General features: G+C 36.2%; 1 protein-coding gene across 1 annotated transcript in view; it reads left to right on the top strand.

Annotated features, from left to right (window-relative positions):
- Positions 1 to 1,984: 1,984 nt before the first annotated feature.
- The window catches only part of LOC123533769 (uncharacterized), a 42,810-nt gene continuing 20,585 nt past the window's right edge, over positions 1,985 to 24,209 (top strand). Inside the window, exons 1-4 of the mRNA XM_053520635.1 lie at positions 1,985 to 2,050; positions 5,742 to 5,829; positions 19,226 to 19,434; positions 22,041 to 22,147. Coding sequence (XP_053376610.1) covers positions 2,000 to 2,050; positions 5,742 to 5,829; positions 19,226 to 19,434; positions 22,041 to 22,147 — 455 coding nt within the window. The 5' untranslated portion in view covers positions 1,985 to 1,999. The remainder of the gene's footprint in view (positions 2,051 to 5,741; positions 5,830 to 19,225; positions 19,435 to 22,040; positions 22,148 to 24,209) is intronic.

The raw sequence follows: 24,209 nt of genomic DNA, 5'->3' as shown, positions 1-24,209 counted from the left end.
TTTTTTTCGTTTTTACACTTCTCATAAAAAATTTTTATAACCCATCATGTACATGGCAGTATTTAAATTGTGTTTGGGTTAAAGATGATTATATAAAATTTTCGAGTGCGGATAAAAAAAACGAGTAAATCAAAGCAACATTTTTATTAAGTTTTCCCCCCAAACTTGGCTCTTTCAGAACAAAAAGTAGCCTTTCTTCTAGAACATGGCAGATTGGGAAACTTGGAATTGGTAAAAGTCACTAAAACATGTAAATAAATAAAAAAACAAGAAGTTGAAAACATTTTCTTTCATGTCTTTGAAATTATGTTTTTGTCTTTTTAAGGAAAAATTTCAAAATGCTTATTTAGTTGGTTCAGTTTAGAAAATGGAGTCAGTAATGATGAAGAAAAAGCCCTGCTTATGTATAAACTTCATATTAAAGCTCTCAGTGTCTTTTAAGTGGACTCGTAGCCTTTGCTTTGAAAATTTTGATGGCCTGTTTTTTGGCAAGATAATGTTTACTGTTATTATTAACAGCACCATAATGTCTGTTTGAGAGACTAGTCTCTTCATACTGACTTGCGTTTTTGGTGATCTTTATCAGTTGTGCTGAACTTTTGCAGTCAGACTTTTTGGTATTTTGTGATCGCCTGTGTCTGTTATCGTCCGTCCATCGGCGTCAACAATTTGACTGTTAACACTCTTAGAGGTCACAGTTCGGCCCAATCTTAATGAACTTGTTCAGAATGTTACTCACAATAAAATCTTGGACAAGTTCGATATCGGGTCATCTGGGGTCAAAAACTAGGTCACCAGGTAAAATCAATGGAAAAGCTTGTTAACACTCTATAGAGGTCATAATTTTGGCCCAATTTTAATGAATTTTGGTCAGTATATTACCCTCAATAAAATCTTGGACGAGTTCAATATTAGGTCATCTGGGGTCAAAAACTAGGTCACTAGATCTAATCAAAGGAAAAGCTTAACACTCTTAGAGGTCACAGTTTTGGCCCAATCTTGATGAAACTTGGTCAGAATGTTACCCTCAATAAAATCTTGGACAATTTCGATATTGGGTCACCTGGGGTCAAAAATTAGGTCACCAGGTCAAATCAAAGGAAAAGCTTCTTAACACTGTAGAGACCACATTTATGGCTGTATCTTGATGAAACTTGGTCAGAATGTTAATCTTGATGATCTCAAGGTCCAGTTTGAATCTGGATCATGTAGGATCAAAAACTAGGTCACAAGGTCAAATCAAAGGAAAAGCTAGTTAACACCAGAGGCCACATTTATGACCATATCTTAATGAAACTTGGTCAGAATGTTAATCTTGATGATCTATAGGTCACAATTAAATTTGAGTCCAGTGGGGTCAAAAACTGGGTCACAAGGTCAAATCAAAGGAAAAGCTTGATAACACTCTAAGAGGCCACATTTAAGACTATATCTTCATGAATCTTAGTCAGAATGTTAATCTTGTTGATCTTTAGGTAAAGTTCGAATCTGGGTCAAGTGGGGTCAGAAAATAGGTCACCGGGTCAAATCAAAGGAAAAGCTAGTTAACACTGTAGAGGCCACATTTATGTCCATAGCTTAATGAAACATAGTTAGAATGTTAATCTTGATGATCTTTAGGTCAAAAGGTCAGGTGAGCGATACAGGGCCTTCATGGCCCTCTTGTTTTATGTGCAGTACAGTTTGGACTTTTTGTCTAAATTAGGAATATGCCCCATACACTTGGACTGGCTGGAAACAAGCCTTGTTAAACAAACCCACTTTGAGGAAAATGGGTCCCTTTAATGAATATTAAAGATGAAGCCATAATCTAAAATATTTCTTTATTAATATTTTTATTCTTGCTGTGCTAAATGCTAACAGGTGAAAGAGTAATATCAAGATATTTCCTTACAGAAGTTTTATTGGTGAGTATTCTGTCATTTTGTATACATGAACGATACGAACGTAACACGTGATTCAGAATCGGTTATTTCCGTCAGCCAACAAAACACGGTCCATGGATGGCGGCCTGATTGATCAGATGTTTATACAGCACAGACATAGAATGGTAACAACTTTTTTGGTTTTATTTGACAAATTCCAAACTTAAAGATTAGTGATAGGTGTTTTTATTTGGCCTTTTATGGGCAGGAATTCTGTCCCAATTCCTCTCTCACTTAAGGAGGTGGGTTACCTTCATATTTTATGTGCGCATGTCCAACCGGAAGCTAACGTAACGATTTACGACGACGTTTACGACAAACTAAATGTGTTTGTATATTCATTCTTCTGAAAACAAATCATGAACCTGTCTTCGATCTGATGCTTTATGGTTTAATAATGCAGAAATAATGAATAAATTGCCGCAGGAACGCTTCAAAACAATGTTGCTTCAAAATGACGTCATTGACGTCATGACGTTACGTGTCAGTTACCGCGCTAAATTAATAGGTTTTATCTTGAAAGTACGTAATTCTGTGCATTTACTTTATTTCAACTATTTTCAAATAACCATTATTTGCTGAAATATTTTTATGAGTCTATTGCTCTGAATAATAATCAATATTTTGCTTCTTTTGTGTAGTTATATTGAAATGGTATGAGGAATGTAAGAAAATGGACGATGGTAACCAAGTTATTTGGAATATAGTTGAGTGAATGGTTACTTGTTACGGCCATTTTCAAATAAAAAATCTAGCAGTTTGATTTGTAATACCTATTTTTCAGGTTCCGTTGATAATTTGTTACTTATATACCTAAATTAAGATCTAAAATTGTTCAAATTTCAGTAGAAAATTGTGGTTTCTGGAATTAAATTGATTTTACCATGGAAACGAAGCCCGTGACCTATATATCTAAATGTGAAATTCAATAGCGTTGACACTGGTCTATTTAAGAAACACAGCTTCGACTTTTTATTTTCATTTCAACAATATCCATGAGAATAAAAACAGCATGATGAACGATTTTTCCATGAAAAATGCCAGACGAGGGGTACTGCTGTAAGTATTCTAAGCTGTGAAATTTGTTTGAATAAATGCAAATAACACGAAAATATAACTTGCGTTAGAAATAACATGTTTTAAAGCTACATTAACTAGAAAGATAATCTTATTCAATATTTCTTATAAGAAATTACTACAAAAAGCAAGATATAAGCTATTTTAAACATCTCTGTTGCCATGGTTACTTTAAGCTTTGAGAAAAATAGGGTACCATGTAAAGTGCTTGGTATTTTGCTGATAGTATTACCCAAATATTCCATGTTGGTCATTAACAGAATGTCACTGAAGCCGTCGAAAACCCGTATTTTTATACAAAGTTGTTTAAAAATTAGGGAAAATGCGTTACCATGGAAACACGAGCCCCGCGACATATACATTTTAAGCTTATTTTAGAAAGCTAACGTGCATACTAGTAAAATTATCAATTATGCAGACTTTTACGGATATCAATGAAACTAAAATACACCGAAAAGTGTTAAATATCAGTATTTTCCTTCTTCTTTCAATATGAAATACCTTTGGAGGGTCATGTTCTTCAAACCTGGATAAAAACTGAACTTGAAGAGACAGAGACAAACGAAACTGAGATTGTAGCAGTTAAAACTTCGTATTACACGAAATACAAAAAAATTGCTGCGGTTCAACTAATTTGAATTTACCCTTGTAACAAGGTAACCTACCTCCTTAAAGGATATATTTTTCTTGAATTCACTCACACAGCCCTTCAGCTCACAAGTGCACTGATTGACTGAATGCTCATGCTGAGCTTTTTGAATCATTGGATATCAGTCGCCTGTCATCCGCAATTTGTGTAAAGGGCATCTCAAAATCCACTAAGCCAATTTCTCTCCAGCTTATGGGGAATGTTCCTTGAGTGGTCCTGATTCAGATTCCTTCAGATTTATCTGGGTCATCCATGCAGAATTGTGGTTGCCATTGCCACCAAATGGTAAGACTTGATCAATCGCAGAAACTGCTGGCCAGATACTGATAATTTTGCAGGAATACCGGGCTTTTTCTAGGTTTTTTTGGGGAAAAGGCCCTGGTCAGATTGGGAATTTTAAACACGGTAAATTGTCAAAATTGGGAAATATATTGACAAAACAAGGGAGTTTTTAACATTTAATTATGTTAGTTTAAAACTTCAGTCTCAAGCATTCAAATGAATTACAAATTTAAAGTATTCCCTTGTGAAATTTTGAGAATTTATTTTTTCAGGATTATTTTCCAAGTTGCTGATATTATATTGCAAAAATGAAATACAGCAACTCTTCATTAATGTCATATTTAAACTTGTTTTCAGTTTGTTTTCACCATAATTATAACTGAATTTTCTAAAAGTAGAGTGGCAAAGTGTGTGAATGTTCAAGTGAAAAAAATGGGTCGTGAAAACATGTGACAAATGACTTTAATGGTGTAAGAACTACCTGTCAACATGTTTTGGGTACTTTAATCAATAAATATTGATGTACTTATGATTTGAGAGGTTTTTACATACAAATCATACAATTCTTTAGCAAAATCTTGTATTTAATTCTTCCCAAGGTTGCAGACAGTCATGTTACTAAAAATGAAAACGAGTCTGTCCAAGAATTACATTTGAATAACAAAAAATAACTGATTTCAGTTAGGAATTTTTTGCCCCAGATTGGGGAAAATGGCGCATATTTGGCGTTGGGAATGAGGCCGAATATCGGGCCCCTTAAGACAGGTGGAAAAAGCCCTGCAATATTTCTTTGGTGACCTGTGCCAGATTGTTTATATAATTCCCTTTCATTCAAAAGCATGGCCTTCGGGGCAGCAGGGCTAGTTTACCCTGTATAGCTAAATGAAAAACTGAATTTCTCTGAACATGCAGGACCAGGTTCCATAATGAGATGACGTATAATGCGCAAGACCCAGACCCCTAGCTCCAAGGTCACAGAGGTTAAAGGCTACCAGGGTCTGTTTTGTGTCTGGTCCATAACTCTGCCATTGATGAAGGGATTTTTAAAATTACTTGGTATAAATGTTCCCCACAATGAAACGACGTGTAATGCGCAAGATCCAGACAACTGTAGCATTCTTAGGCATGCTTCGGGGGCTTTTGTCACCAATAGTGACGACAGCTTTTGTTTTTACTGTTTGGGTCTTGTGTTCTTTCTTAGAACTAGGTCATCTTTACCCACATTACTGCACCTCCAGTCCAGCCAGCAATTAAAAAAAAAAGAAGTCATCCAGTTTATTGTGTCTCTTGATGTTGTCTAAGCATCCCACCCAGCAGCAAAAAAAAACCCAACAAACTTTTAGTTTATTATGTTTCTTAATACAGTCTCTGGTGTTGTCATTCCCAACCCCCTCTCAGAAAAATACATTTTACTATTTCTTGGTAAAGAGGTAAAGTGTTGTGCTATTCTGAAAACATCATCCCACCATTACACCCCATACATTACCTGCCCGTATTTATTTAAAGGCAACCAAAACTGCAAGCATCAGAACTATTCAAGGAGGCTGTTAAACTCTGGTGAGGAGTGAACAAGGGCCATCAGCTTTCTTGGAGAATCTGCCTTAGGCTAACACCTCTAAATGTTTTTTTTTTGTGGGGGCTGGTTGATTAAGGGAGGGGGTGGGGGTGGGAATTCCCTCTGCTGTAGTGGCCTGAAGCAAATGAAGTTCTGAATGGGAGGACCCCCACCTTTTCTGCTTTGCAACTTCCACATTCCACATAAATAATGAAACTCCAATTGCTATCCAAAAGGTTTTGTTTTCTTTCAGGTTTTGTATCCAAATACTATAGTTTATGAAAAGTGTGTTCTGAATGGAAATCAATGCAGACACTGTAAGCTCTTGCATGTTCTACTTAGTAAGTATACAAGTATAGTACAACATATCCCAGTTTCTGAACATTTTTGATGACCTTCAGAAAAAGAAATACACCAACCTTACATACAAAATTTTGAGCCCTTAACTGAACCAAAGGTTTATGGTTAGGCTGTTAGTATAGGTTGATGGCCCAGCATCCATTGTCTGTACTTAGCACATTTATTTAGTCATTCCCCTCAGGCTTTTGGTCAGACAGGGTTTTTTTATGCAAAAAAGCATGATTTTAAGAATTCCAAAAATTGGGAAAATTATGAGGGGAAATTGAAAACAATGTTTGCAAATCTTGATGAAACAGAAAACAAACATGAAACACCTTTCAAAAGCTGTAGGTAACCATTACCATTATTTGCCAATTAAATGTTCTACTTCATTGATTTACTTAAGTAAATATATTATGTAGGTACTGTGTAATCCAGCATATCGTTTCATAGGTACTATGTAATATATATATTGGAGACACAAATTCTAAGAAATGGATGTTGAATGCATGCATGTTATCTCGAGTTATGTCATTTTTTTTGGACTGAAATACTACAACTACATCAAAACACAGGCCTTTTTCTGCTTATTTCATGGGTTGTGAATTTGGAACTTTGTTCAATGCCGAATAGGGGTATTTTTTCCAGTTCCCTCTCAAAAAATCCCATCCCAGAGCTGTAATCCCTGTCGGGAGTCTTGCATTCGGCAAGTACCAGGTCAGAGCCAGTGGGTTTATTGGCGGTCAAAAAGGTGAATAAAAATGGTGAGTGGTAAAGTGAAAAATTCTATATATTTGTGCCATAACTTTTACTGGTTTCAATAATCTACCTGCAATTTTCAAATGGTAAAATGTCGATACTGATATCGTCTATATAGATGCATTATTCGAAGAGAATGCGTGTTGAGTTTGTCTTTGACTGTTCAGAAAGTAGATTACCATACTGCAATAAAGTCAACATAATTTTTATTTTAATCCCTAGTTTATAACACTTTACCAAACCTACTTGATTTAGGTGATGTTTGAAAAGTAATTTCACATTTTGACATCCGGTACTGCATCAGACATTTGGCTAAACCTAGGATGAGCTTAAATGCATGCCAGTTCTAGCAGGATCGGAGGAACCTCTTCATTCTGTGTGTTGTCTCCGCCGTTGACGCAATGATGTAGCGTCAGTGTGATACACATTTAGTACTTGAAATGACTGTCAGATGTTTTCTATGGGTTTTGTCACTTATGTGGTTACAATTTTAGTACATTTAGCACTGAGAGCTTTAATAGCTTTTTTCTTAAGCCAGTTTTAGGATGTGAGAAGTGCTTCCTACGCACATGTCATACATGATAACAGGGTTTTGAACTAACACCTACTCTAATTCATTCTCTGTACAAATATTTTATCATTTAAGTTACTTAACGGATTGTTCCGCACTTTTTGGTGGTTTGTGTAGATGAATATATTAATTCAATAAAATCAAAGGAGTACAAATTTTGTTGATATTTTTTCCCCCCACCCCCCAATTTGCGCATTTTATGACTCGAAAAATTCTTTTTCCAGAAATAGGCAGAAAAAGGCTTTGTACATCATGTCCTCAATTCCTACAGTTCCTTTCCAATTCAAATGAAACAATCCATAAATTCCCATGATAAAGTAATCAGTTTATGAATTTTCATGAAATTTAACACACATAGGGCACTTAGGACAGCAGGGCTTTTTCTCATCATTTATATGGCGACCTTGCTTTTGATGTGGAGGAAGACGCCAGGTGCCCCTCCGATCATTATTTCATCATGAGCGGGCACCAGGGTAAAACCACCGACTTTCCTTAAGTCAGTTGGATGGCTTCCTCACATGAAGCATTCAACGCCACGAGTGAAGTTTGAACCCACATAGATGAGGGGCAAGAGATTCAGTCGGCTGCCTTAACCACTCCACCACATAGGACACTACCATCTAAAATGACATTTAGTAATTGAAAAGCCATTTCACAAAATTCTCTGCAATACTCAGCTTATAAACTTTTACCCTGCTAAATTTCTAAAATGGACTGGTCTATCAATTTGGGCTGTACCATTTATTATTCCAAAGGCTGTTCACTGAAAATTTACTGGCTGAATAGCAAACAGTGCAGACCAAGATTGCATGGATGTGCAGGCTGATCTTGGTCTGCACTGGTTGCAAAGGCAGAATCACTTGCGGCCAAGCAGGCTAAAGACTTATAAAGAAGAAGTTATAAAAACAGGGCTTTTTCTAGCTGACTTACAAACTTAACATATTTTAGTCTTATTTCCAAACCTAGCAAAGAAATAGTGCAGTAGTGCCGCCAGGTTTGCACCTGAAAATGGCTTGCCGGGCTCATATCTAACACGATCCAGACAACTGATAATTTAATTCTAATCAATTAAAAATCAATCGCACTGAAATTAAGATAAGAAAATTTTATGGATTTTGACCAGTAATTGTTAAATTTTGTGGTGGTGGGTTTCAGACAGGGGCAGGCGGGGAATGAGAATCTAACAATTTATTTTCTGTTGCCTTTTCAAATCAAATTTTCAGCTTAATTTCTTAAGTCAGTTAATGTTTTCTTTCAAAGGTGGCAGTTGCTAAAATAATTTTATCAAGTAGTAGTCCTTAAAGGACAATTCAGAAATAAGAAATGTTAACATATGCTACAAATACCAGTGTGAATAATTAAAGGCGACTACATTTTTAGCACACTACAGTAGCTGACTCAGGCCGAGCAAATATTAATTTGATCGTGCTAGATGCAGCTAATGTCTGTTCAGTTTCCTCATAATCTTGATAAAAATGTAAAAAAATTTAAGCAATGTAGTCAAAGTTGGTCAGATTAATTTATGTATCATGACCACAAAATCATCACACAAGTTAAAATATAGAGAAAATCCAATTCATTACACAGCTATGACCTTTGGTACATAGAAAAAGTGGTATTTCGGTGTGTTAACACTGGAGCACATTCATTTATTTTCCTTTCCTAATGATATTACAATAATGGAGAGAGTTGAAGAGAATAATAAGGTTATTTAAGGTGTTAGGGTGGGCTATTGTGATGTAGGGCTGCAGAGTTTCCGAGTACCAGGGTATCCACGAGCGAGTACAATTATCGGTAACATCTGAGATCATTGAATTGCGATCTAGCCTAATATTAGTTCAAGAAAGCTTGAAACAAATGTATTTTGTGTGTCACATAATATGCTACCATTCGAAATATTGTTAGCTCACCTGTCACATAGTTAAAAGGTGAGCCTTTGTGATCGCCCACCGTCCGTTGTCTTGTCCACAATTTCTTGTGAACACGATAAAGACCACATTTTGCAATCTATAATTTTAATCAAACTTGCAAACAACTTGTATTGGCATAATATCTCGGTTCCTTTCGAAAACCGGCTTGATTCCATCATGGGTTCTAGAGTTACTGGCCCTGAAAGGGGTAAAATTTTCTATTTTGGCCCGTTCAGCCACAAAGAGGTTTCATTTATGCTTTGATTTGATAAAACTTGCACAGAATGTTTATCTTGATGATCTCTAGGCCAGACAAGAAAGTGGGTCATGTGAGGTCAAAAACTAGGTCACCCAGTCAAATCAAAGGAAAAGCTTGTTAACACTCTAAGAGGCCACATTTATGACCCTATCTTCATGAAACTGTCGGAATGTTTACCTTGATGATTCCTATGCCAGGTTGGAAACTGGGTCATGTGGGGTCTAAAACTAGGTCACCCGCTCAAATCAAAGGAAAAGCTTGTTAACACTCTAAGAGGCCATATTTATGACCCTATATTAATGAAACTTGGTAGGAAAGTTTATCTTGATGATTCCTAGGCTAAGTTTCAAACTTGGTCATGTTGGGTCAAAAACTAGGTTGCCACTCAAATCAAAGGAAAAGTTTGTTAACACTGTAGAGGCCACATTTATGACCCTATATTCGTGAAACTTTGTCAGAATGTTATCTTGCTGATTCCAAGGCCAAGTTTGAATCTGGGTGATGTGGATTCAAAAACTAGGTCACTCGCTCAAGCGAAGGAAAAGCTTGTTAACATTCCAGAGGCCACATTTATGACCATATCTTCATGAAGCTTCAGAATGTTTATCTTGATTTGAAAGAACATTGTGTTCCAGTGCTTAATTAGTTGATGACTAAATATTTCTATGTTCGAATAGTTTTGGCACAAAAACAGACAAAAGAACAATATTACTAATGGGTGGTTTTCAAAATAATGAAGCTTTTTCTTTTCTCTCACCTTACTTTAATTCAGTTTAGTTTTAGAATGCATTTTGGGGCAAATTATATCCAAATCAATGTAGTCAATAAATGTGTGCGATTTCAGCTTAATGAATCAAACAGTTTTAAAGTTATTTTAAATTATATAGCTAATTTTGTCCCCTGTGCACCCAAAAAAGTGTGACATTTTACATGAAGTATAGTTTTGAACTGTGGCTTACTTTTTAAAACCATGCTTTATTGTTACAGCTTTGGCTTTTTTGTATAACTTAAACTCTGCACATTTAAATAAAATACTTCTTTTCATTACCGACATCTTATTGTTACCAATATTTCACATCTTGTGATGGAACCCCCTTCACAAAAAATAGTGAAAAAAATACAAAATTTAAATGTTGAACACTACAATTTCATAACCCTATTACTTTTCTAAAGTCTTAATGTTTTTTTAAGATCCTTATCCCTTCAGCTGTGAAGACACAGTATGATTTTTTTTCTTTAATAAATCAACTTTCTCAGAAACTTGATGGATGTCTATACACCTAAAACTGTCCCCTGTGCACCTTTTTAGTTGTTAAGTGTCAGATTTCTTATATTCTTTAAATAAAATGGGATTTTACTTTATTTTCCTTGAAAGGGAGTTACAACAGATACAAAAGCAGCATTCAACTTCACATATTACTGACTGTTAAATATTCACAGAGCCAAAAGTGATGTCCCCTGTGCACCCTTTTTTGACATATATCAATTTTCATAGCATTACTGTAATTTGTGGTGGCAGTTCTGTATTCTTAGCAGTGTGAAAGCAAAATTTAGGCATTACTTGATAATTTAGCATTATATAAGAAACCTGGACAATTTAAAATTCATTGTTTGCATTTATTTCTGAAGTTGCCAATTTTCAAGTTTAAAAGTGGAAACATCAATTTTATTGCTTCTTAAGCTCTAAGTTTACCTAAATATGTAATGTTCACTAGTAAATATTGTGTAGTTAAAAGAATTTTACTTACCATGAACATATTCTATGAATAAATATTTTGATACAATTTGTCCCCTGTGCACCCTTTTTAGTAACATTATAAAGTATGTATGAATTTTACTATTCCATTTTATCATGCATGGCATTTTGTCATTTTTCTACTATGAATAAGCATTGCATGTAAACTAAATGATCTCAGTGTATTAGTTATGTATAAAGTCACTTATTTTTTCATTTAAAGCATTACATTCAGTTGAATTTTCATGTTTTTGTAGTGAAAATTTTCAATTTTGTAGTTATTTTGTGGAATAAATTAATTTTTTAATGGTATTTGTCTAAAGTTGATCACCATTAGTCTTTTTATGAATAGAAAACTAATAATGGATGAATATTACACTGATCTTCAGTATGTGTCCCCTGTGCATCTGTACAATAACTCAATTTTGAGTTGACAATTCTAGAAATTAGAATTACTGGACATTCTTGAAATTTGGCATGTGGTTTACAAACATGCAAAGTGAGAGAAAAAAATAGGTTTTATAATTATATGTTAGTTATTTTGCATTTAGCAACAACTTTTCTAGGTAAAGTTTTATTTTCATGTCAGATTTGTGCAGAAATTGTGATTTTAAAAACCAATGTCCACAAACATATGAGTAAATAAGTTTCAAACCATACACATACACCCATTACTTATCATTTATGTTTAAAAAATTACTGTTATACATATTTCCTTGTCATAAAACACTGCAACATTTATCACCCATCTTACGGGAAATTCACTGAACTTTCGAATTAAAGGCTGAAATATTTTCTTATTGGCATTTCTCAACACTTTCCGAGAGTTATTTCCTTCAAATTTGAAGTATTTGCTATCATAAAAAATAGGTGACCACCCTAAAAAATAAGTTTGAATTTTCAACCCCTATGTCACACTTTTGCTTCATTATTTTGAAAACCACCCTAATACAAACTTTACTTTCAGCTAATAGTTTTTATGCATCAGAGGTTACATATTGATAATGAAATGCAAAGAGGGGCCTTGGAGTCCTCTGTTGATGCAGGAAAAGGGGGTGGGGGCTTTGTATAATTGAAGCAGGGAAAATCACCAACTCATGGCTCTTTATCAAATGCCCTGCATCATTCTTTATATGAAAAAGTAAACTAAATTGTCGGGCATAGTATGTGCAATGTATGTCAAATACATGCCGTATCATTGGGGCCCCTAAGTTTCAGACTTGGATCCTAAACATGAGAAGTTGAAGAGCCTAGCTGTACAGCTCTTAAAACAGGAGAAAAAAATTTAAACAACTTCCTATGAATTGCTTCAAAAATCATTGTTTGAAACAATTTCTACTCAAGTACCACTTGATGGACCAAACTTCATGATGGATGGTCTGTAGATCCATTTATTGGTTTCGCAAGTGTTTTTTTAAATGGTTTTTGGGCCAAAACGGCAAAAAAAAGCCCAACATGCTTTAGGTTAGCTTAATTGTTATTCACCAAACATTATCAGAAGCAATGTCAAGTGCCCCACCCCAGGTGAGCGACTAAGGCCCATTTGAGACTCTTGTTTTATGTCTTTTATCATTATGCCCCCCTTCGAAAAAGTGGGGTATTTATAATGCTTTGCACCTGTTGATCTGTAGAGCGAACGGTTTCTGCCCAATAACTGGAGAACCTCTTGATCCGGGACCTTTGATTAAGCTTACTAAGTAGATGGCACCTACACTTTTTGGGGTCAATAAGTCAAAGTTCAAAGTCACAAGGGACTGAACATTGAAAACGGTTTCTGCCCAACAACTGCAGAAACACTTGACCCAGGACCTTCAAATTTGATTAAGCTTACCAAGTAGATGGCATTGACACTTTTTGGGATCAATAAGTCAATGGTCAAAGTCACAAGGGCCTGAACCTTGAAAACAGTTTCTGCCCAACAACTCGCGAACCACATGACCAGGAACCTGTTGCTCTGTGTTGACATAGGGAAAGAGAGAGTCTTAACTTCGACCCAGGACCCTCAATTTTGAGCATGATTGGGCTTATCAAGTAGATGACCCCTGTAGTTTTTTGGATCAGAAAGTAAAAGGTCAAGGTCTCATTGGCCTGAACCTTGAAAATGGATTCCATCCAATAATTGGAGAACCATTTTAGACTGGACCTTTAAACTAGATTGCATGATTGGGTTTATCATGTGGATGACCCTTACACTTTTTGGGGTTACTGTGAAATCATTAATATTCGTGGGGGACTAATTTTCAGTGAAATTTAATCCCAACAACAAGTAGAATTCCAATTCATTTTTAGCTCACCTGAGCACAAAGTGCTCAAAGGTGAGCTTTTGTGATCGCCGTGTGTCTGTCGTCATCCGTTGTCAACAATTTGACTGTTAAAGCAATGGTCACATTTACGTTCACGCACGTAGTTGGTCGTAGTTCATTTTAAACGTAGTTTGTCGTAGTAATTATACGGTCAACTAGGTTGAAGTACGCTCGAACTAAGTTTAAAAGATGAAATATGGAAAGTCTAAGTACGTTGAAGTACGTGTAAGTACGAACAACTACGTTCAACTACGAGTAAATCGGGTAGGGTTAAGTAGGGTATCACTACGTCTTACCATGAGTTACTACGTTACACTACGTATATACTACGATCGAAGTACGAACAACTACGACAAATTACGATCAACTACGTTGAGCTACGGAAAAGCGTTGTGGTTGTGCCTGCGCAGGACGGAAAAGCTACAGTCATTTTGCTCTAGGATGTTGACGAGACAGCATCATTTAAGCTTCAGTATGCGCCTAGGAAAAAACGATGTTATAAAACAGAATGGCCGAAAAACTGAATTTAAAAGTAAAATGCATAAAAATGCGCAATTTATACCACAGATTTGCTAACTAATGCAAAGAAAATATAATTTAAATGCAATATATAAAATGGATTTTTCCCGGTCTTCATGGTAAATGAACAGTTGATTGCTAGCGCGATTCATGTACATGTATTTGCCGATCCAAATCTGTTGTTCATTTCGCATGAATACCGAAAAAAAGTCTATTTAATTTTTTAAGTATTTATAATAAGCGATATTATCATACTAGAATTGAAATTAATTTATATAACAGTAAAGTTTTTGTATAATTGGTTCTCGTTTCATATCATGTTTGTACTTGTACTACGCTCAAAAACGATGCACACTACTGTTAAGTACGATCAAGTACGTTTAACTAAGATCAACAACGTTCAAACTACGGTCACAGTAGGGTCAAAACACCATAGTTAATCGTAGTCAGATTTTGAACATGTCGAAAAATTATTTGCTTACTACGGACAAATCATAAGTTCGAACTACGATCATTACTACGCTTGACTACGATTATCTACGTGTAACTACGCTTAGTACGATCAACTACAATCAACTACGATCATTCCTTACTATGATTAACTACGTGTAGTGTGACCACGCCTTAACACTCTAGAGCTCACAATTTTGGCCTAATCTTATTGAAACTTGGTCAGAATGTTACCCTCAATAAAATCTTGCACTAGTTGGATATTGGGTCATCTGGGGTCAAAAACTAGGTCACCAGGTCAGATCAAAGGAAAAGCTTGTTAACACTCTCAAGGTCACATTTTTGGCCCGATCTTAATGACGCTTGGTCAGAATGTTACCCTTTATAAAATCTTGGATGAGTTCGATATTTGGGCAGCTGTGGTCAAAAACTACGTCACTAGGTCAAATCAACTGTAGAAGCCACATTTATGACCATATCTTAATGAAACTTGGTCAGAATGTTAATCTTGATGATCTATAGGTTGGGTGGGGTCAAAAACTAGGTCAGTAGGTCAAATCAAAGGAAAAGCTTGTGAACACTCTAGAGGCCACATTTATGACTGTATCTTCATGAAACTTAGAATGTTAATCTTGATGGTCTTTAGGTCAAGTTTGAATCTGGGTCATAGGTCACTGGGCCAAATCAAAGGAAAAGCTAGAACTTTAACACTTTAGAGGCCACATTTATGACCATATCTGAAACTTGGTCAGAATGTTGATCTCTTGACGATTCTTAGGTCAGTTGAGCGATACAGGGCCTTTATGGCCCTCGTGTTCAAAAGTTGAAATCCAGGAATTGCCGTTTTGACCAAAACCACGAAATTTAATGCCCATGAAATTAAATTATTTTATAGTAATAGGTCAGAGGTCAATATCACATGGCCGGAACCTTGAAAGGTTGACCAAGAACCTTCGAATTTTTTTAGCATGATTCGGCTTATAAATGAAGTAGATGACACTGTTGCTTTTAGGATCATCGAGTCAAAGGTCAAGACCACTGGGGCCGGAACCTTTAAAATGGTTTCCTTCCAATAATTTGAGAACCACTTGACCAAGAACCTTCAAATTTATTAGCATGCTTGGGCTAATGAAGTAGACCCATGTATGTTAGAGGTCAGAGGTCGGAACCTTGAAAACAATTTCTGCCCAATAACTTGAAAACCACTTGACCCAGTACCTACAAACTTGAAAGCATAATTCGGCTTATGAAGGAAGGTTTTTTGGGTCAGTTATTTAAATTATTTTATATAATACCAGATTTATGTAGCACTCTTTTCATGACAGACACATGCAAAGGTGCTTTACATAACGCAAAGGCAGCCACAGAGCAATTTGACCAGTTAGACAAAGCCCCCAGAACAGAGAGAGAGAGAAATCCGTTATGAAGTACAGGCTTGTCTGGCTAACTTAGCCGAGCTCTTTGCAAATAGGCTAGTTCTTTAAAGTTCCTGGTGTATAGCACTGATACACGCAAAGCTGCCTTTCCTGGGACGAACCAGTACTGGCCTCTTAGTTAGCTGAGACACTCCAGAGCATCTGAGAAATTTCCAGTGCCTGGACCAGGATTTGAACCCCGGACCTCTGGATAGACAGTCGAGCGTGAAACCACTGGGCCACCAGTTAATGAAAGGTGAAGGTCACAAGGGCTTGAACCTGCAGAAAAGGTTTCTGCTCAATAACTGGAAAACAATTTGACCTTGAAAGCATGATAGAGCATATGAAGTAGGTGACCCCTATTCTGTTGGTGTCAAAGTCGCAGGGACCTGAACCTTGAAAACAGTTTCCATTCAATATCTTGAGAACCACTTGACCCAGTATCTTTAGATTTGGTAGCATGATTGGGTTTATGAACTTGATGACCCCTAAGGTTATTCTTTTGGGGGTTAGTAGGTCAAAAGTCAAGGTGATAGTGATCATGGGACTGAAAATTGGACAAGCCATCATGGGGGCATATGTGTTTTACAAACAGCTTTTGTTTGAAAAGTTATGCCAGAAAAAGAATCTGTTATTGGTTGTAGGTGTGGATAGAACTCCTGGGTAACTCGCAGTAACTTAAGAGAGCCTTTTGCCACCTAAACAGTTGCCCTTCAGTTGGATGATTTTATTCCGATATGTGCCAACAAATAGTGAAAGGTTCTAATAGTTGTTTTAATAAAACAAATCCCCAACGCAGGGTAATATAACAGTTCAGTCTTGCATAGTCAGCAAGTTACATACCACCAGTGTCCTAAGGACACAGTCTAATGTTTTATGTTTTTTTAGGTTGGATGTGACTGCAGTAATTATCAGATATTTAAATAAAAGCCTTTGTATTAAATTCCTTTCCCACGGGGGAGGAAGTGTTACATGAAGGACGGAGTTCCTGGAAAATGTTGCGGAGTTCTTCTGATATCTGTATGACAAAACAAGGAATCGGTCGACAAAATGTTAATTATCAATCTTTAAAAAGAGAGAATGGGGTGTAAAACTAGTCTGATGATCAAGGTTGCCTAATGTTTTGTGCTATGCGCCAGAAAAAACTTCACTCACGAACCACTGCACCCAGGACCTTCAAACTTCACTTGCTGATAGTACTTATTGAGTACACCACCCCTACTGACTTTGTGGTCACCAGGTCAAAGGTCAAGGTCACAGGGGCCAACTTGAACTTTTTGCATGAAGGCACTTTACTCGCGAACCGATGCACCCAGGACCTTCAAACTTCACGTGCTGATAGTACTTATTAAGTACACCACCCCTACTGACTTTGAAGTCGCCAGGTCAAAGGTCAAGGTCACAGGGGCCAATGTTAACTTTTTGCATGAAGGCACTTTACCCGCAAACCACTTCACCCAGGATCTTCAAACTTCACTTGCTGATAGTACTTAATGAGTACACCACCCCTACTGACTTTGGGGTCACCAGGTCAAAGGTCAAGGTCACAGGGGCCAATGTTAACTTTTTGCACGAAGGCACTTTACTCCCGAACCACTTCACCCAGGATCTTCAAACTTCACATGCTGATAGTACTTATTGAGTACACCACCCCTACTGACTTTGGGGTCACCAGGTCAAAGGTCACGGTCACAGGGGCCAACGTTAACTTTTTGCATGAAGGCACTTTACTCGCGAACCACTTCACACAGGACCTTCAAACTTCACATGCTGATACTACTTATTGAGTACACCACCCCTACTGACTTTGGGGTGCTGCGGGGGGGGGGGGGGGGGCATTTGTCACCATTAGTGACAGCTCTTGTTAAAGATTGATAATTAACCGATTCGTTGTTTTGTCATACAGATATCAGAAGAACTCTGTAACGTTTTCCAGGAACTCCGTGACAGGTTATCAGAAGAACTCCGTCCTTCGTGTAACACTTCCTCCCCTGTGTTTCCATGTCTTGTGTGGAAAGTCAGCACTGTAAACTGTCAGAGTACTTTTCTTCAAAAGAAGAATGCTGTAGCATTCAGAATGTGAAAAATAGAATGATTTTTGCTTAGTGGAAGTGTTGTTTGTAATGAAATCATTACATTATTTGAGAGAAATTGTTTCTCTATTAAGGCTTAATGAATGTCATTTTTTTATGTTGACAGGGCAACAGATAAGCTGCGTACTTCCGTAAATACTCAATTAAGTTTGCTAAATAGGCAATACAAATTTCTTTTAATGCGTATCAAAACACTATGTAGAATCAAAATACTCATAGACCATTCTCTTCCTGATACTTGTGTACTTTATATACAGGGTTGTAAAATTCCACTAGCCAGCTTACATTGGTGAGTTAAAGTCATTTTAGGATGAGTGGACCTAGCACGACAGGGCAAGTGCTTTTTACATAGTAACTTTACCAAAGTTCTGAATTGCTTTGCAAAAAACGATTACAATCTTTTCGTTAGACTTACACAGTCTGTTGAGATTAAACATTTCCCATTTTTTTTTTTTAAATATATATCAAATTTTCTGTAGCTCCCTTTTACTGTGGCTTATCTCAACAGAGACAGCGGCTAGAGATATTGTAAATTTTATGAGAAAGTGGTATCAGAGAGAATTTTATGGCCAAGTGCTTTACAGGTAATGACTCTAACGACTGATGCCAGTCTATCTTTTCGTTGGAAGATTTAAAATTCAGACGATGATAATGATTAACAGGTTCACGCTCTAAGTGGGATACAGTCCGAAAATATCCAAACTGATTGATCTATATCAATAATGCGCTTAAAATAAAGTGTCTCTGTGCACTATTGTGTCAATATCAGGAGGGAAGAATGCAAATTCACAAAGAGTTCAAGCAAAAGAAAAAGATACACTGACGAGAAATTTGGGCATTCCAGTGATGGTGTTAATAAAACACTAAGTGAATGGATAAATAGATATCTATGGCTGCTCAAAAACTGTGTACAAGACATATGAATAATTAAACTGAATACTCCTAGTGATCAAGAAACCTTTATTTTGTTTATAAATTCTTTGTGCTACAGTTGAATCACCTTCCACTGAAAGGCATGGATACCCAGTAAAAATTTTAAAAATCGTGGGGTAACTTGTTTTAAAATACTCAGTTTAGCTAATACCCAATTCAAACCAAAAAAATGGGGTACCCAATTCATTCTGAATGCTTATCTGTTGCTCTGTGTTGACATAGGGAGAGTCTGAGTCTTCGAGTGTTATTATGTAAACAAACAAACAAATAATTTGGAGATCATTTTTTGCCAGAATTGGGAAAGAATGAGTTAGTTTCATATAGAAGGGGAACACACTGAGTGACAGTATACAAGTTAAAGAAATTTGTTATAAAAGATTTTCGTCATTGGCTATGTAAAGAGATAAAAGTAGTTTATTAAGTTGCCTTCAGAGACATTAATTTTTTACAGAAATGGTAGAAAGTATGAAAAAGGTTGCAACAACAATGGAGTCCGAGCTTACAGTAGAGGAGAGAAATTTGTTGTCAGTAGCATACAAAAATGTAATAGGAGCCAGACGTGCATCATGGAGAATATTGAGCAGTATGGAGCAAAAAGAGGATGATAAAAAAGACCAGAATGATTCGAAACTTCAGCTTATAAAAAACTACAGAGAAAAAGTAATTTTTATTCATTTATAATCCCCCGCTGAAGGTGGAAGGATATTGTTTTGGCATTGTCTGTGTGCTTCCATCCATCTGTTAGAAATTGAAAATGTTTAAAAAAGTATTTTAGATTGAAATGCCAAACCTCACAATTACTAGATATTTGCTCACATTTAGTATAAACCCCCCCCCCCCCCCCCCCCCCTTATTCTACTATCCTGGCATCGGCGTCACACCTTGGTTAAGTTTTTGCATACAAGTACATACAGCTATCATTTAAAGGCATATAGCTTTGAAACTTATTTTTTCTTTCTAGGTCAATTACCAACCTCACTGGGTCAAGTTCCATAACTCTGACATGTATTTTGAGCAAATTATGCCCCCTTTTGGACTGAAAAGTCTGGTTAAAGTTTTACATGCAAGTTACTATCTCCAAAACTAATGCAGATATTGAATTGAAACTTCACCTGTGTCTTCGGGGTTATAATACTAGTTGATAGCACCAAGTCCCATAACTCGGACTTTCATTTTGGCCAAATTATGCCCCCTTTTGGACTTAGAAAATTCTGGTTCAAGTTTTGCGTGCAAGTACATACAGCTATTACTGAAAGGCATTTAGATTTGAAACTTACTTTTATGCCCCCGGCATCTACTGATGCGGGAGGCATATAGTGATTGTCCGCCCGTTCATTCGTTCGTCCGTCCGTCCGTACGAGGTTAACCAAATGGGACCGTTTCATCTAGCATCAATATCCCTTACTAGAATGACTTGATACTAATGCAGATGTAACCTGTGACCATTCCTAATCTTCAGACATCACCTGACTTCAGTTTGACATTGACCTTGACCTCATTTGGACTTGGGTTGCTTTATATGTGCCATCTCTTGGTTAACCAAATGGGACCGTTTCGTCTAGCATCAATACCGCTTACAAGAATGAATTGATACTAATACAGATGTAACCCATTACCATTCATCATCTTCAAACTTCACCTGACCTCAGTTTGACCTTGACCTTGACCTCGTTTTGGACTTTGGTTGCATTGTATTGACAAGGATGCCACCGGGGGCATCAAGCGTTTATTGAACGCAGCTCCTTGTAAATGTTTCTTTTTCTAGATCAATTACCAACCTCACTGGGTCAAGTCCCATAACTCTGACATGTATTTTGAGCAAATTATGCCCCCTTTTGGACTTAGAAAATTCTGGTTAAAGTTTTACATGCAAGTTACTATCTCCAAAACTAATGCAGATATTGAATTGAAACTTCACCTGTGTCTTCGGGGTTATAAAACTAGTTGATAGCGTCAAGTCCCATAACTCGACCTTCAATTTGGCGAAATTATGCCCCCTTTTGGACTAAGAAAATCCTGGTCAAAGTTTTGCGTGCAAGTACATACAACTATTACTAAAAGGCATATTGATTTGAAACTTATTTTTTCTTTTTCTAGATCAATTACAAACCTCACTGTGTCAAGTCCCATAACTCTGAAATGTATTTTGGGCAAATTATGCCCCCTTTTGGACTTAAAAAATTCTGGTTAAAGTTTCACATGCAAGTTACTATCTCCAAAACTAATGCAGATATTGAATTGAAACTTCACATGTGCCTTCAGGGTTATAGAACTAGTTGATAACAGCAAGTCCCATAACTCTGATTTGCATTTTGGTCAAATTATGTCCCCTTTTGAACTTTAAATGCTTTTGATATTTAACCTTTTTGGGTAATATTTTCCTGCTTCTGGGACAATATTTCGAATAGTCGAGTTGGCTGTCTTACGGACAGCTCTTGTTTTAAAGAACAAGTATTTTTGATTGTTTCCAAATACAGAGCTCTATAGGGCAGTGGTACATGCATGTCTTTCATCAGGATCTGTTCTGTTACTGTATAGCTTTTTTTATATTGCCCTTTAATTGTTTAACAATTAATAAATTCCCACTAAATAAAGTGGTGTTAAAACTTCATATCTCAAATTTCACTGAGACCAAGATTCTCACTTTGAGATAAAAGTAGTTTGAGTTACGAGAAGGTGGTATTTGAAACACTTAAGTCAGTATGATTTTATGTTTCAATATTAACAGGCATTGACAAATGATTTAGTAAATCATAGAAACAACATCATGGGTAAAGACTGACTTAATTGGCTGGGGCGAAAGTAGTAAGCTTTAACATTTTGAAGATAAATAATATATTTCAAAAATATCAAGTTTATTTACCAATCTTCGTTCCTGTAAGTGTTATGGCATTGAATTCTTATATTTTGAATGAATGATACTTTTGTTGCAGAATTCAAATGTTTATAAAGCCTAATTGCAATCTGTTACTGCTCCAATTTAAAATGTCCTAACTGCTCAAAGGTATACAATTTTTAAAGTTTTGTCAAGCCTGCTTAGTGAAGCGAAGACATACTGATAGTCGTCCAAATGGCTGTTCATATGTGTACTAGTGGGTGCGTCTGTGCTAGAATATATGAATCTACAGTTGCTTATGATTATAGTCGGAGCAGATTTCCATAACTGCATTCACCAACCAGTAGGGGACTTTAGTGTATTAAAAATCCAATCATTTTGTCTGTATGCAGTGATGTATAGTCATATTTGATTAATGTTTTTATTTCAGATTGAGAAAGAACTGAAGGATATCTGTAGCGATGTATTAAAAACTATTGAAAAGAATCTAATACCCAATGCACAGCAAGCAGAATCTCGAGTATTCTACTTTAAAATGTAAGTTATTATTACCCCCCCCCCCCCTCCACACACACACACACACACACACACACACACACACACCCCCCCCCCATTTATATGGTGTGGAAAATTTAAATAAAACCTGGTAGAAATGTTAACTGCTGTAGGGAAATGCTCCAAGTTTCTGTCAGATTGAGTAGGATAAGATCTATGGCCCTTTGTACATGTATATATAGTTTTATTCCCTTTTTAGCTTGACTATACGAATTTTATGGAGAGCTATCCTACTCACCCTGGCGTCGGTGTCTTTCCGCATCCCCACCTTAGCTTTTTTTACACTTTCTCTTTTTTCTCCTTATCTCTGTAATTACTTGATGGATTTGCTTTAAACTTAAAATAGTTATTCCCTATCATCACCCACATCATCTGGCATAACTCACACACCAATATTTTATGAATTATCCCCCCTTTTTACTTAGAATTTCAGGTTAAAGTTTTGGTGCACTTTCACTCTATCTCAGTTATTACTATATGGATTTGATTCAAATTTAAAATAGTTGTTCGACATCATTTGACACAAGGTCCATAACTCTGGCACCAATTTTTCGTGAATTATGCCCCCTTTTTACTTGTAATTTCAGGTTAAAGTTTTGGTGCACTTTCACCGTATCTCAAATACTTAAATGGATTTCATTCAAACTTTAAGTAATTGTTCCACATCATCACCCACATCATATGACACAAGGTTCATAACTCCGGCAAAAATTTTTCATGAATTATGCCCCCTTTTTACTTAGAATTTCAGGTTAAAGTTTTGGTGCACTTAAACTCTATCTCAGTTATTACTAAATGGATTTGATTCAAACATAACTTTCACTTTATCTCAGTTACTACTAAACGGATTTGATTCAAACTTAAAGTAGTTGTTTCACATCATAAGACACAAGATGCATCACTCTTGCACCAATATTTTATGAATTATGCCCCTTTTTTGCTAAGAATTATACTTATTTAATGTTTTGATACACTTCATCTTTATCTCACATATTACTTAATACTTTTGACACAGAAACAAACTACCCCAAATATCTTCATCCACATTGGTGTCATTAAACACTCCAGGGATAGCTCCAGCTTCCTCAGATGTGCCCAGTTTCACTATCCAGCATCAAAATAGTCGAGCGCGCTGTCTCCTGTGACAGCTCTTGTTTATATGCCTGTTTTGGAAAAAATGGACGATTTATGTGATGTCGCGTGCATCTATCCTTCTGTAAACTTGACCATTCAAGGTATTGGCTTTAAACTTGGCTTATATAGCCAGAGCCTTAATATTGATATAAACCTAACTCTGTACTTGTACTATTATGTTATACAAAGACACTTTAAGCTTTTTCACAGGTGAGCGCTTTAGTGTTTATGACCCTCTTGTTTTGAATACAGATATTAACATCAAGGTTGGCCAGAATTTCCCAGAGGTGGGAATTCCCACTGGTATTTACCGGAAATTCCCATCCTGGAAAATACTCCAAAAGTTGAAAATTGTTCGAATTACTGCAAAAATGTTACTCCAAATTCAAAGAAATTACTGTTTATTGTGACAAAAAGATCAAATACATGTCTGAGTGGTAAATTAATATTTATAAGACATTTATTAGTTAGTTAGTTAAACTTCTTCAGAGAAGTAAATTGAATCTTGTAACAATTTACTGAAATAATGAAAATATTAGCACAAATGGATTGGTATGAAGGGATTATAAAAATAATCTAGGGGTTAAAGCTTATCTAAAGGATTAAATATATTGGTCTGAATCATATTTCCTAGTATTTCCCACTGTCCTTGCTTTAAAGCCAGCCCTGATAACGTTTGAAAGCATTCACCAATTATAGACCTCCAGACAATTTCAAACTACTTAACTTATTTGAGAATTATATGATATATAGTTATGGTTTATGTACATTGTAACCAGTATGGTTACTAACCTTCTTAATTAGAAAATTGTTGTATTGGCATGCAGTTTGTTCCTAGGCTAAAAATAGAAAAACCTAACATCTTCTTCAATTAACCTTTGATACATCTTTACCAAAGATTGTGTGTAGC

This window comes from Mercenaria mercenaria, chromosome 12, assembly GCF_021730395.1.
Source record: "Mercenaria mercenaria strain notata chromosome 12, MADL_Memer_1, whole genome shotgun sequence".
Classification (NCBI taxonomy): Eukaryota; Metazoa; Mollusca; class Bivalvia; order Venerida; family Veneridae; genus Mercenaria; species Mercenaria mercenaria.
Note: the sequence above shows the minus strand (reverse complement) of the source record. Positions and strands in the feature narration are given on the sequence as shown.